This window comes from Triticum urartu, chromosome 3 (assembly GCF_003073215.2).
Source record: "Triticum urartu cultivar G1812 chromosome 3, Tu2.1, whole genome shotgun sequence".
NCBI lineage: Eukaryota > Viridiplantae > Streptophyta > Magnoliopsida > Poales > Poaceae > Triticum > Triticum urartu.
This window is the reverse complement of record NC_053024.1, coordinates 705,118,923-705,134,384: the sequence shown is the minus strand read 5'-3', so window position 1 is coordinate 705,134,384 and position 15,462 is coordinate 705,118,923. Positions and strand designations below refer to the sequence as shown.

Here is a 15,462-nt window from a genome sequence, read left to right as displayed (position 1 = left end):
TCCTGCAACACGCTCTGTCCCCTTCCATAAGAGATTTTTTAGGTACATCATACTATCTAAAATAATGAATAGTATTTAGTTGATCCAACGGTCAGTATGGATCGATTATTTTTTCTTTAGGATATATTGGTTATTCCCTATTAGAGGTAGATTTGATCTTTAATGATGATAATCTAATTAACTAAATTAATCCCATCCCACTCGACGTCGTGTGCGTGTGTTCACATCAGATCAGCGGGTTCGCGTACGGCTCTCTTGCATCTCCGGCCGGCGGAATCGATTCTTACGTGTAGTGTGTACGTGCTTGCCCTTCGGAAGAATCCATCCAGCTTCTTCACCGGCCGGAGATGGACGACAATAACGAGGAGGAACTGTTTTGTATGAAGGCGTTGGGCCTCATTGAGCTGACAGATGAGTACATGACAGGGTGAGTCCAGCTGGAGATTGATGCCAAGCTAGTGTGTGGCCTTGAATGCCCCTAATTAATGAATATACTACCGAAAATCTGTTGTAGTATTGGCTCATCTGGGCCCTTCAACTACATAAATGGACGGCCCCAATAGACTTGATGTACCGTATTCTGTCAAAATTGGTTCAACTTGATTGAATGATGAATTCCTGAATCCAAATTGAAAATAACATCAGATTCCATCTGTAACCAAATTAAGGAACCAACGTTGTGAGAGGATTTGGTATCATCCATTGGTACCGAGAACGAAGAATTGTAGCCGTTGTGAAGGATCAATTAAGAAAGGGAGAAATTCAGCTACGCACCTTCAATCACATGAGAACCTCTTAGTCAAGCATGTTTGACTTAGAGTATTATTGGGCACCAAGTGTGCTGAAAAATATTTGTGTTGTCATGCGTAACTACTGCCAATTTGTAAGTAGTCTGGGGTGCTACACCATTGCATGGTAACCACCAAAAATGTGTCTACGAATTTTCCAACATAAGTCTAGCATGCAACAACGAATTTCAATCATCGGAATCCTGCTTTTAATCACTCTCTTATTCCAGTATTTTACCATATGACCAGGCATAATTTCGTTTGCCAATGACTTCATCAGCTAATTTTTTTTAAGTTTATAAAAGTCGAATATTGTTTTGGTCGATATATAGAGGTAACATGTGGGTGCACCAATGAGCCATGATTTATAGCCCTTGCAGCACAAACACGGCGGTTGCAATGTAAAGATTCGCCTGTATTTATGATCTATGTGAAAACTGGCACCGTCTTGGTCATTAAAAGGTGCCCCCTCCTTCTTATGTCTCTTCACATATGTCTTCACAAAGATAGGGCCCAAACATACCACTTTGTGTGTAACATGGAGCTGGTCATCATCTAATTTGGTTATATAATCTTCAAATTCTTGTATGAGATCTTAAAATCAAATACCATGACCTGATTTCCTCTCGTTCTCTGTAGATAGGAGTAGGAGGCATGAGGGAGACCTGATCTTAAAATGCAGCGAGATAAAACCCTTCGCTTCTTTTAGTTTGGGAAGCTAGATCTCCTAATTTCTGGTAAACCACGATCACTTGATCATCCTTGTATTTTCTGTTGCTTTCTTCTAAATCAATGAAGCCGGTGACCCTGGATCTTTCAAAAAAAAATCAAAGTCAAAGCTCAAAAATGCAAAATTCTACAATGATTATTTTCAATTGGTACGAAAGCTACCAAAAGAACCTTGAGCTCAACGTCCCTGCTCAATGGCTCAACAATTTTCCTCGTCCATTGCTAATATATTGTGTGTGGTGCCTACGTATTCATCCGCGCATGTATGTATGGATCAATAAAATTATCCACAATAAAAAAACGTAGTTCCCTTGCTTCTAAACAGGGCTTGAAATGTGTAGATTTTGGCATGAAGTTAGGGTGTGTTGGGTGAACGTGATCTTGGATACTACGGTCAATGTTTTTCATGACACTTGTTTTCTCTCTCCCGATTTTTAGCTTTATCTTTTCAGCCATAAGTTGGCCGATGTATCAGGTAAAAACTCAAATTCAATGAAAATCTGAAAACTTCGAGCTCTAAGAACCAGATCGACAGTATGGATGCGAGGCGGGAAGCCCTCCAGCCATTGAACATTCTTTTGCAGAAAGCCCCCTATCTTCTCCCCATACTACAGAGAATAACTACGTCTCCTACCCCCAGCTTGGATTACAGACTGGGTAGATCCAATCTCTCGAGGAAATAAAATCCCAACACTAGCCAGCAACCAGCGAGCGGCGAGACGACAACACTGATCCTCCTTTGTGTTAAGACACCCTCATTAATTCTTCCTGTGTGTTGTCAAATCGCCACTGCGGCTCCTCAACCCTCTTGTAGCTAGCCCAATGTGGCGACGATCGAGACGACGACGCCGATCAACCCCAGGTGTTGCTACTTCCTCGATGGTTTCATCACGACGCCATCTCACCTTAGAGTGCACTCGAGCAACCATGCGCATCTCCTCCCACGCGCTATGTCCCCTTCCATAAGCATTCTCTGTCAAAATTGGTTCAACTTGATTGCACGATGAATTTCTAAATCCAAATTGAAAATAATATCAGTTTCCGTTTTTAACCAAATTAAGGAACAAACATTACCAGAGGATTTTTCATCAGCCATGGGTACCGAGAACCAAGAATCGTAGCCGTTGTGAAGGACCAATTAAAAAACGGGACAAATTTAGCTTGTACTAATAGGATAGGATGCATCTTCTTTTCTGGAAGTACTCGCGTGAAACTCTTAGTTAAACATGTTTAAGTTAGAGTATTATTGGGCACCAAGTGTGTTGAAAAAGATTTATGTTGTCGATCATGTGTAACTACTAGCAATTTGTAAGCAGTTGGGCTGTTCCACCATTGCACGGTCACCGCCAAAAACCGTGTCTAGAATTTTTGCAACACAAGTAGCTAGCAACAGGGAATTCCAATCACCAGATTCCTGGTTCTAACCGCTCTCTTTATTCTAGTATTTTACCGTATTATCAAACACAATTTTATTTGCAAACGATGTCATCTGCTAACTCTTTAGCTTATAAATGTGGAATATTGTTTTGGTCAACATGTGGAGCCAACATGTGGGTGTACCAATGAGCCATGATTTATAGCCCTTGCAGTACAAACACGGCAATTGCAATGTAAAGATCTGCCGGTATTTATGATCTATGTGCAAACTGGTACCGTCTTGGTCTTTAAAAGACGCCTCCTCCTTCTCCGATGTCTTTTCACAGATGTCTTCACAAAGATAGGGCCGAAATATATACGTACCAGTTAGTGTGTAACATGGAGTTATAATCATCTAGATTGGTTATAATCTTCAAAATTCTTGTATGAGATCATAAAACTAAATACCAGCACACTTTTCTTCTCGTTGTCAGTACATAGGAGTAGGAGGCATGAGGAACTCTGTAAAATCGAGGTCGGGACCAATAAGTGCAAAACTCTTGTGTGATGGATTTCTAATTGGTAGGTAAGCTACAAAAGGACCCTTGAGCTGAACGCCTCTACACAATGGCTCAATTTTTTTGCTGGTCCGACTACTAGTGCCTTTAGGGCTGAGGAGACGAAGCGCATGAGGTGGGACACATAGGCATCCGTCTCGTGTCCCATGTCATATTTCCCCCCTCCTGCAGCTTCACTTTCCAAGGCTTATAGCCGTTGATCTTGCCAGGCATGAGGAAGACATGACGTGGAACACGGACGCCTCCACAGCCGGCAAACTTTTTAAACTAGGTTAAAAAAAGTGTTGTCCATTTTTTGTTTAGTCGAAATGTGTCAAAAATAAAAATAATTTGGTTCAGTTTAAATGAAAATCATCCGATTTACATGAAATCCGTCTGGTTTGTTAAATTACGCTTTGAAATGTATGCAGACACGATTGAATGGTCGGCTTCCGTATCACCACCGTGGACACGAGGTCAGCATTAGAGATGCTCTTACCTTCTCCATTGCTAATATATTTTGTGCAGTGCCTATCTCGCGGTGTGATGGATTGGTTGATGCGTGAACGGTTGGTTTCACATGACACCGCGCTGCGCCAAACCACACGGCGCTGCGCTCGGGCCGGCAACCTCGACCCACACGGCACGGCAAGGCACGACGCGCTGGCAAGGATAGGAAAGAAGGTTGTATCCAAGCCGAGCCTCGTTGCTCCTAGGGGTGGGCATAAAAACCGACAAACCGAACACCGGACCGAAGCCGAAACCAAATTTTCATTTTTTTTATCAATAATATAGAAAAATTCGGTTTCTGCTTGTACTAACCGAACTAGGTTCGGTTCGTTCGGTTTGTAATTCGGTTAGCCGAAACAAAACCGAACAGAGTACGCGAGACACAGAGAAAGTATGCAGACTAGTAGACTGCCTGTGCGTTGCCACGGGCTTTTGAAAATTTGTATTGGTTGCATATCAAATTTTACATAGATAGAAAGATAGGCAAGAACATTTTTTTTTGAAATAATACGCTTGCAATGTACTTTGATAAAAAAAATGTAATTCGACCCTATACACCTGATGCACAAAATAAAGGTGGTACACAAACAATAAACTCTTTATTCTGCACTGCATTACAAATGATAATAACACTTGAATGCCTTTTTTAATTCTTAAAATCATTTTTCTCATGAAAGCATGTGCATTGTTATTATCCATTAATTAAAAACAAAACATGAAGGGTTTTTTTCCTTTTATACAAATGTTCCAAGATGTTACAACTAGAAACTTCATCACAATATGCGATTGGCTGGCAAACTATTACATAATATGGATTTAGGTGCTTTACGATAAAGAGTTTTCCCCGCTTTATATTATAAAGCAGCCATCCGATACAACCAGCTCACTGCACACTGGGGCCTGCAGCACAAACAAGCCCAAAATAAAAATGAGAGAAAAAAAAGAGAAACAAATCCCGACATCGGTAGATCAACGAAACAAAGATGATCGGTAACCGGTGCACCCTCCGGCGAAGTACCACCGCACTCCTAGCACCCGAAGCGTTGCGTACCGAGTAACACCTTCAAGAAGGAATGCGACGACCACAACACTGCTGCCCGGAAAAGTCCTAGGGTTTCCCTCAGTACGCAGAGGACAGTGGGGAAGGTGTATACCCGACGCCCTTTAGGAAGGTCTGGCGGCGCCTGCAGGCGTCACCACATTGATGTCGGACGAGCCCTAGGGATTTCACCGACCCAAACAACCACCACCACCTCGGACGATCTGAAGTGCACCAACCAACCTGCCACCCACCAGCCTTTGCCACCACGGTCACTGAACCAACTTCGTCGTCTCCTGAGGCCACCGACACGAGACCTGGAGGAGGGAAGAGGATCCCAGGGGCTCAGGGGCATCCGCAACTCAGCCTACGAGAGAGGACAACCTTCGTCGCTGCCACGAAGCCAACCGAACGTGACGGCAGGGGCCTAGCAGGCCCCTACTGGCCCGACCAGGCCCAAATGGGTCTGGGCAACTCCTACTGCCACACTGCAGCACATCGGCCGACAAAAGCCGCCACCACCCACACCCCTCGATGCCTCGCCATGACTACCAGGGAACCACACCGCCGCGCATCGGACCGTCGGCCCGCCCCAACCCAGATAGGGCCCAAAAGGGCCCAGATCTGGGCGGAGTGGAGGCCGCTAGCCAGCAGCACCACCACGCGCCCCGCAGCCAACAGTCGCGCCGCCGCATCAGGGGCACCCACGACCGCAAAACGCGAGCGGGGAAAGAATGGACCGCCTCCGCCCGAGGAGCACCACCGCCATCAGGAGGCCCCCACGCCCCCAACACACGAGCGGGGAAAGAACGGCCCGCCTCCGCTAGCACCGCATGGGAATGGCCCGGCGGACCATGCCGGCAGCGGCAAGGGAAAAGACGGGGAGGGGATGGAGGAGAGGGGGGGTCGGGGATTCGCATGTCGCCTGCGAGGAGGGAGGCGAGCGAGCGAACAGATCGAATCAGTGTAGACGTTTTTCTTAGGTGCTTGAAACCATACAATTTACCATTTAGAAACTATTACAAAAAAACACATCTTCTAGAACATGCTACTCCTACCTCTCTTGTGATAGGTAGATAATAACATTTATTGTTTAGAATTTTATTGGCTTTTATCTTTATTTTTATCATAATTTTCTAGTTTTGTTTGAGTCATGTAACTTCATATTTGGTGTATCGGCTCAAAAGAATTTTCACATAAAACCCAAGGAAATGTGTGTGTGTGTGTGTGTGTGTGTGTGTGTGTGTGTTGTAATACGAGCTATTACATAAAAGGGAAGTGAGCAACCAACCCTAATTCGACATAAACTCAGACATTAACATCAAATATAAGGGTGAATGACATGCAACATCAATTGCAAATAAGAGGGCTAAAACTTGCCCAGAAAATATACTCCATATATTCCTAAATTTAAGTCTTTTTAGAGATTCTAATACAAACTACATACTTATGTATATAGACATATTTTAGAAACGAACTACATACTTATGTATATAGACATATTTTAGAAAATGTAGATTCACTCGTTTTGCTCCGTATGTTAGTCCGCATTGGAATATCTAAAAAGACTTGTATTTAAGAACGGAGGGAGTAAGGCACAACTCACAAGTTTACAACACATTTTTCCTGTGTTAGCACAAAAGTCAAAGAATACATGGTAGGATTGAAGAGAGAAGGTCTATAAGATTAGTCTTGCCGGTTGTTCATAATTCTATTAGTAAGAGGGAGAGAGAGAATTGGCACCCCCAAATTGTCTTCGTATGTCTTGCTATCCCAAAACCCAGGCCATATGTGAGGAGAAAATGGAGTAAGGATGTCTATGAACAGCATGCCACAACAGGCCGAAAAAGGCACAATTTTCTAAAATATTACTCCCTCTGTAAACTATAATATAAGAGTGTTTAGATCACTACGCTCTTGTATTATTTTACGGAAGGAGTACAAGGCACCCCAAAGATATTGATGGTATGAATTGCTATGAAATTAAATGCTTAATACAATCAACCAAAAAGCTACCAGCGTGCTTCTCCATTTTGAGCCAGTCCACCTATTGAGGACTTCTTGATTAAAACTTGCAATCATTCAAGATAGCCTGCAAAACAGGAGTTTTATGTTAGTAAATAATGTAAAAATAATAATTTCAGTTGAGTTGAAAGGCTTAAATTGAAAACCAACAAATATATGCAGGCTTATTTCATACTGCTATTTTAATGAGCACCAATAACCTCCTAGTCAACATCATAATATATCATCCAAAATCATATTAACTATTTTGAGCCAACTTTATACTACTTATGAATATAAATAATATAATTAATTAACAAACATTGGATTGTAACAAACGTGAAAAACACTTCATGTTTCAAGAAATAAGAATAAGTTGTTTAGTTCATCATCGTTACATGTATAAATGGCGAAAACACGCTATGAATAAGAGAAATAACAAATAAGGATAGAGAGTTGTTAAGTTCATCAAACTGTTTATTTGCTTTAATGTAGAAATAAGGCAACATCCCCTGTAAAAGAATAATTTTATCGACAAACGAATTCCCACCAGTTCTTAAAAAATGGCTATGTGGTTGACTTGGAAGGCATTTCATAACATGTATTTTTTTTGAGGATGACTACCTAAAAAAAGGACCAAACACATCACTTGGTACATTCAGATAGCATCAGCGAACGAAGCTCCTCGGGCACGTCCGCAATTCTCAGTGAGTCCTCATGCCGTCCAGCTCTGGCAGCCAAGCTCATGTGCTAGACAGTTTTGTTCCCTCTTGATGGCCTTGGCCTGAACTGAACTGAACTGAAGATCCGGCTTGTGTTTTTTATCTCACTGACAACCCAGAAAACAATCCGATCGGCTTGATCTGGCTTATCCCAATTCATTTGCAATCATTTTGATGTCAGTCTCAATGATCAGTGGGCCTTGGTACAGTCTCGACAGCGATACCAGACCCATCAGGATAGCTTGCCCCTCTGCCTCTTCAACTGATCTGCATTTATTCATCGATTTACTCGCCGAGAAGACAACATGCCCCGTATGATCCTGTGCGATCACGCCAGCCTAGGCTTGGCCCGTGCCTGACAAAAAGGCAGTGTCAGTGTTCAGTTTTACAACACCTTCAGGCGGCTCTTTCCACTGGGCATTTGGCTCGGCGTTCGGCTGATTCCTAGGTGTGGTGTGTCTGCATAGATGCAGACAGGGACCGGCAACTCTTGTTTCCCTGTCCAACAACAGATAGCGACAAATTCCTGATTTCCTCCTCATACTGCACAAGGAACATCACCGATCTCGAAATGGTTTCTTTGCCATCACTGTGGATACAGTTATCTCGTAGAAACCAGGCTCTCCATAACAACAGCAGATTTTTCTTTCTTATCTCTGAATCATACTTGTCCGGTAGGATTTGTAGCCAGTCTATTCCAGTGTACCAGAACTCCTTTTCTTCTGGAAGCCTCCACTCTTTCCTCGTGGCAAATCTCAACGCCATACTTTTTGTGCATGATATAACAACATGATATTCATCTTCCTCCCCGTTCCCACATATGTCACACACACTATCTTGAACAATAGTACGCCTGCATAACATGTATATTTGCCTCAACATCAGAATGGATGGTAGAATTACATAAGAGCACTTTATACATTTCAGAGATACAACTTTCTGAAGGAACTGTGTCAATGATTCCCACAAAAAATATAGCGTCTGATACTGGGAAATGTAATAGCACACTAAGTCATAATTCTGAATGCTTAGGAATCTGGAGAGTGTTATTTCTTCGAAAAAATGGACAAAGCAAATGAGCATGGTCCAATGCAGGTTCCGCAACTTCTGTTTTACGTGTGTTTTTATAAATAATTTATCGGAAACACAAAGGAAGACAATATGTTTGAGTAGGTAACAATATGTTTTAGAAGATGATGGCTTCCTAATATTTAAGCACATAACTGAAATTTTCTGAACCGTGGGAGATGGATCGGAGGTACAGTAGAAGAATGAACAAATAGATTTTATTTCTGTTTTCCACAACCTACATGTACAACAATGAGAAGTTCCTCGAGAACCAAGCTTACAACAGTGAATAAGAGGGGAAAGCAATATGGCAATTTAATGTCTCATCGACCCTGCAAGTTGGCAGCATCCCAAGTGATGATCAATTTTAAACATAATCTTTAACTGCAAGAATGACTACACTACAATTCTATTGTTAAAGATATATTCCTAACACATGAAGAAGAGGGAAAAGCAATTTGGCAATTTAATGTCCCATCGACCCTGCCTGTTGGCAGCATCCCAAGTAATGATCGATTTTAAACATAATCTGTAACTACAATAATGTGTACAATACAATTCATCATTTCTTTATTCTAGGCATTTTTTTACTCACTCCGTCCCAGATAGCATCTCAAACAGTGAATAAGAACTCCTATCAGACACTCCAAGTTTTATGTTACCATCTAATTAAACAATAGTAGTATAGTAATAAACTGTGAACCTGAGAAACGGTTAGGAGCCGGAGAGGTACCTGGAGGGAGGAGGCCGGAGAGTCCTGGAGGTCATCAACATGCGGGTATTATGCGATCGTGGAATTGCTGGTGCCGCGACGATGAGCAACCTTTCCCCATCGCATTGCCGTCATCGCCACCGCTGGCCTCCTCCGACTGATTGCGCTGCCAACGTCGCATCAGGTCGTGATACTGAGGAAAATGGGAGATGGTGGTCGGGTGTGGGTGTGGGTGTGGGTCTAGGGATACAAAGCAACCCTCCCGACTGTTATTATGTTTTTGTGCTTCACAAATCAATTCATAATGTCAATGTTATGACCATGCTAGAAAATCAACTTACTGGGAAATTTATTTGAATAAACAACTAAAGTACAAATGTACTTAAAATAACAGTTTTGATCAAATTCACTAAAAAATACCATGCACCATATTACTATGTATATTATACAAGGTCAAGGCTGATTCGAGTAAGGTTGTTACCTAGTAGTATGACAATTATAACCACTTGCAAACTCTACAAGCGAGAGACAGTGTTACTTGCAGGAGCCCAAGTGTGAGACTTTTTCAGGTAACTCCATGTATATGTGTGCAGTAATTTGCACAAGAACGTAACATCACTCTATATGCAATATGATTTCAGAGTGAAACATATGATTATTTGCTATTGGACCAACCAAGTGTGGTTTCAACTCCACATGAGAAATACCATGTAGGAACTGAAACATACATCCGAGCATACAAAACCAAAAAGTCAAGCAAGAATTTGATAGGGCATCTAAGGCACGATAACATTCAGTCACGTTGGTACGGAGTGTTGGTAGAGCGAAATGTGTCAATGCCATGATAACATCCACATGTCCACCGTCATGACTCCCCGGCTCCTCCTGTCAACCACGCGCCTCTGCCAGCAGCAGTGCCAGCAAGAATACCCTGTGTGGTCATTAGAAATCTGTGGGGTCTCCCTTAACCTATTCAGCAAGCTACCATCGACCTTATTGAAGTCCATAAGACAAAGAGACGAACATCTTGTTCTGCTGAAAAGCAACAATATGCTGGAAGACGGCCGCAACCGTCATGTGCTGGAAAACTCCCAGTTCTAACTTCTAACAATACTAACCTCATTCTCCATGCATAACCAACCTTCATGTACTGTATGTAGTGGTTATCTATGCTAATCATTTTTTTGGATTCACAAAACTCCACATTATAAAACAATTCTGGACACCTTAATGCAGGAGTTCAGTTTATAAAACTGGAAGAAATTCTTGAAATTTTCAATAAAAGTTACATTTGAAAAAGTACAGAACCACTCAAAACTCTGTTTTTTGACACACAAAAATTCTGGTAGCTCGCCACTGTAAATTGCGTGTGTGATTGACAAACTATATTTTATGGTATTGTTGGGGAACGTAGCAGAAATTCAAAATTTTCCTACGTGTCACCAAGATCTATCTATGGAGAGACTAGCAACGAGGGGAAGGAGAGTGCATCTACATACCCTTGTAGATCGCTGAGCGGAAGCGTTCAAGTGAACGGGGTCGATGGAGTCGTACTCGTCGTGATTCAAATCACCGATGATCAAGTGCCGAACGCACGGCACCTCCGCGTTCAACACACGTACGGAACGGAGACGTCTCCCATGCCTTGATCCAGCAAGGAGGAGGGAGAGGTTGATGGAGATCCAGCAACACGACGGCGTGGTGGTGGATGCAGGGCGTCACAGTAGCAGGGCTTCGCCTATACTACGTGAGAGAGACGTAACGGGGAGAGAGGAAGCACCAAAGGCTGTGGTATGAAATCCCTCCTCTCCCCCACTATATATAGGAGGGCCAAGGGGGGGGTGCGCAGCCTAGGAGATCTGATCTCCTAGGTGCGGCGGCCAGGGGAGGGTTTCCCTCCCCCCCAAGGCACCTCGGGGTGCCTTCCACCACTTGGACTCCTCCTTGGTGGAAACCCTAGGCGCATGGGCCTAGTAGGGCTGGTGCCCTTGGCCCATGTAGGCCAAGGCGCACCCCCTACAGCCCATGTGGCCCCCCGGGACAGGTGGCCCCACCCGGTGGACCCACGGGACCCCTCCGGTGGTCCCGGTACAATACCGATAACCCCGAAACTTGTCCCGATGGCCAAAACAGCACTTCCTATATATAATTCTTTACCTCCAGACCATTCCGGAACTCCTCGTGACGTCCGGGATCTCATCCGGGACTCCGAACAACATTCGGGTTACTGCATACACATATCTTCATAACCCTAGCGTCACCGAACCTTAAGTGTGTAGACCCTACGGGTTCGGGAGACATGCAGACATGACCGAGACGTTCTCCGGTCAATAACCAACAGCGGGATCTGGATACCCATGATGGCTCCCACATGTTCCACGATGATCTCATCGGATGAACCACGATGTCAAGGACTTAATCAATCCCGTATACAATTCCCTTTGTCCAGCGGTATGTTACTTGCCCGAGATTCGATCGTCGGTATCCTTATACCTTGTTCAATCTCGTTACCGGCAAGTCTCTTTACTCGTTCCATAACACATCATCCCGTGATCAACTCCTTGGTCACATTGCGCATATGATGATGTCCTACCGAGTGGGCCCAGAGATACCTCTCCGCTTACACGGAGTGACAAATCCCAGTCTCGATTCGTGCCAACCCAACAGACACTTTCAGAGATACCTGTAATGCAGCTTTATAGTCACCCAGTTACGTTGTGACGTTTGATACACCCAAAGCATTCCTACGGTATCCGGGAGTTGCACAATCTCATGGTCTAAGGAAATGATACTTGACATTAGAAAAGCTATAGCATATGAACTACACGATCTAGTGCTATGCTTAGGATTGGGTCTTGTCCATCACATCATTCTCCTAATGATGTGATCCCGTTATCAACGACATTCAATGTCCATGGTTAGGAAACCGTAACCATCTATTGATCAACGAGCTAGTCAACTAGAGGCTTACTAGGGACATGGTGTTGTCTATGTATCCACACATGTATCTGAGTTTCCTATCAATACAATTATAGCATGGATAATAAACGATTATCATGAACAAGGAAATATAATAATAACTAATTTATTATTGCCTCTAGGGCATATTTCCAACAATTATATATAGTAAGAGTCGTCGAAACCATCAAAGGAACAGAGGAAACAATAGAAGAAATGAATACAAAAAGAAATCTAATCTATATCACACTCCACTATAAAACAACAGTGCATCATTTAATGATGATATACTAATGAAGTATTTTCACAAAGCATACCTCTGGAGCAACTGGTGAAATTACAATAGCACAAGCAACTCCATAGATGATATATACTGACACTCGCATCATTTGACATTATGTGTAGTCAGTACGAGTTTATGAAAGTACAAAAGAACAAGCTATGACATTTTAGACCAGAGATTACATCAATTTTCAGTTAGCATGGCAATATGGCAAATGCCTAGAAATCTATGATTGTTATTTTCCAGCACAAGATTATAAACAACTTGAAAAAAAGCTTACGCTATATCAAGTGCTAGGAGTGTCAATATAAGAGCTCTCTTTCCCTACGTACATCTAGTGAGATAATTCTTTGATAGGCTAAATAAGTAGCTCCCCCATCCATGTACTACACAACTATCAACTGCCACAAAATGGAAAAAAGGAGCCACCTAAGAATGATGAGGTGGCACCTCAGGAAATTACAAGGGGTGACTTAATTAAGATCCATAAGGTAAGCCACAAGCCTTGATGTAGAATCTGAACAATAGTGAGCAAAGAATGAGTCAAAAAGATACTCACGGTGAGGTGAAACAGTAAAAGAAAATACAACATGAGAGTTGTAGTTACTAAACAAGGATCAGAGGAAATAGAAAAAAGGTGTTCTTTTTATCAACACCGAAGAACCAAAAAACTTTGTGACTATATTTGTCATCCTGAGTGAGCTTAAAATAGGTATTGTGATTATCGGCGTGGTTTTGGTTTATGAAATAAGTATGGATGGAGAAGGAGATTGTTGGAGAGAGCTTCAGGTACAACCAGAAATGCACGCATCCAGAGAGTGGTTTTCTGCATATGTAGATTGAGCAGCTAAATGAAAAGGCCTCACAAAATATCAAGAGTCCAGAACATGGATCTGGGGTCAAGCCATTTGAGTACGACATTTTGGAGTTCAGAACTGAAATATGGGGATTCAGATTTACTCAGGGTAGGAGGGTATGTGTGGGCTGTGCTATATCGACATACACCAGATGATGAAAAATCATATGTCTGGACAAAAATGCACTATAATGTCATCTTAGAATCAATATGGATTCTACCATAGAATTTAATAAACATGGTCACCAGAAAACTGAACTTTACCTTGCCGGAAGAAAGAGAGACTCGAGGGAACTCAGCAGTCAATGAGCTGCAGGTCATCTTCTCCACAGGGAAGAGAGGAAGGAGTGCTGCTCGCCGACCTCTCATAATCCTTGCCAACCATCTCACTGTCGCCATCATCCACCAGCATACCACGCCGATTGCGGCACCTCATGTTGTCATGCACGCAGCGGCAGACCTAGCAGCATATATCAAAGAGTATTATATAAAACTGTAGCAATTCATATCTAAACCATTATTTTTCAATCACACACACATATACCCAAATGGAATCGATAACAAACTTACAAAATATAGCTGACACCACTAATGTAGTAGGCTACTCAATGCCACAATAAACAAAACCAATCAACCAGGTACTCAAGTAGCATTATTTACAACAGTAGTCACTTCAGATTCAAAAGGTGTAGACAGAATGGACAAGCTTAATATCTAGTCTTTCTTGTAGTCTAACCTCACCCGACATTGATGCTAGATAGATGGAATTGCACATATTTAAACTTGGTTCTCCTTGTATCGAAAATCTCCACATGCATCAACTAATTAATCAGTGGCAAAAAGGAGCTTTCGATGGAAGAGAAAGAAATAAAAACCCTGCAGAAAATTGACTGTTGGCAGCAGTGGACGGGAACGACCAACAATAAAACAGCAGAAGCTTGTGTAGTTAACCTGTGTACCATGACCTGGCTCATCGTAATACCATGACCTAGCTAGTTAATTGTCCGTCGCCGATGCTCCCAAATCCTCACGATACACACAAGGAACATCAGGCCATATGCACTCCTCACGATACCTTGGTCTCTTGACCTTCGAGTTCATAAAAGGAAGGTAGTCTGACAAGCAACTTCATCAGATCAGGTTCAGCCTTTCAGGTACCTAATAAGAAATAAAAACAGATTCGTTAGGTGGCAACTTGAATACCAACGATGACTGGATCGGCACCATAGCGCCTGCAGCCGCCTCTCTTCGCCAAAAAGAAAATCCCCGCCGAGAAGGCCGAGCCGTGCGGAGCGGGCCGTGAGGAGTGGCGAGAAGGGGAGAGATCGAAGGACCGGAGGTAGCGGTGGTTTCCACAGGCGACCTTGTCCTCTGTGGCAGTGGTGGCTCCCCTATAGTCGGCTCGGATCATAGACGGGGGTGGTTGGAGACGGCGGGCCGATGCGCTCAACGGCGAGATCCGGCAGGCAGCGTGTGGTGGAGGGAGGGGAAGGAGGCGGCCGCGCCACGGATGAACGCTCTATTCCTGAATCGTGAAACTTGTAGTAATAAATGAGATAAGAGTACTTGATCATCAATTCTAAAGCTGCCGTCTTGCTCACAACCTTGGATTTCTTGGTGAACTCTATACATCCACTACAAGACAGTGTCTAGTTTCAGTTATCTGAACATGAGTACTGAATTGATTCAGGCAAGATACGATTGTCAAGAAAAAAAAGATAGTAAAGACTGTTCTAAGTTTCTCTCACAGCAGCATGAGGTTCTTAACTGTGCACTTTGCCTGAAGCTGAAACAAAGTTGCAAGATAGGAGTACATTTTTTTCCTAATCCTGGATATTGATAAACACTGCATGAGATAATCCTGAATATTACAACTTGTA

At 43.0% G+C, this 15,462-nt stretch overlaps 1 protein-coding gene and 1 long non-coding RNA gene across 2 annotated transcripts; both read right to left on the bottom strand.

Moving 5' to 3' along the window:
* Positions 1 to 6,817: 6,817 nt before the first annotated feature.
* Positions 6,818 to 7,771, bottom strand: LOC125546053. The gene is made up of 2 exons (XR_007300423.1): positions 7,608 to 7,771; positions 6,818 to 7,071 (listed from the first exon to the last, which is right to left on the bottom strand). It is a non-coding gene; the product is annotated as an uncharacterized LOC125546053 (long non-coding RNA).
* Positions 7,772 to 7,835: 64 nt separating this feature from the next.
* On the bottom strand, positions 7,836 to 9,582 carry LOC125546052. The gene is made up of 2 exons (XM_048710174.1): positions 9,507 to 9,582; positions 7,836 to 8,558 (listed from the first exon to the last, which is right to left on the bottom strand). Exons 1-2 carry the CDS (start codon positions 9,545 to 9,547, stop codon positions 8,150 to 8,152), a joined length of 450 nt encoding a protein of 149 aa, XP_048566131.1. The 5' UTR covers positions 9,548 to 9,582; the 3' UTR covers positions 7,836 to 8,149.
* Between the last annotated feature and the right edge of the window lie 5,880 nt (positions 9,583 to 15,462).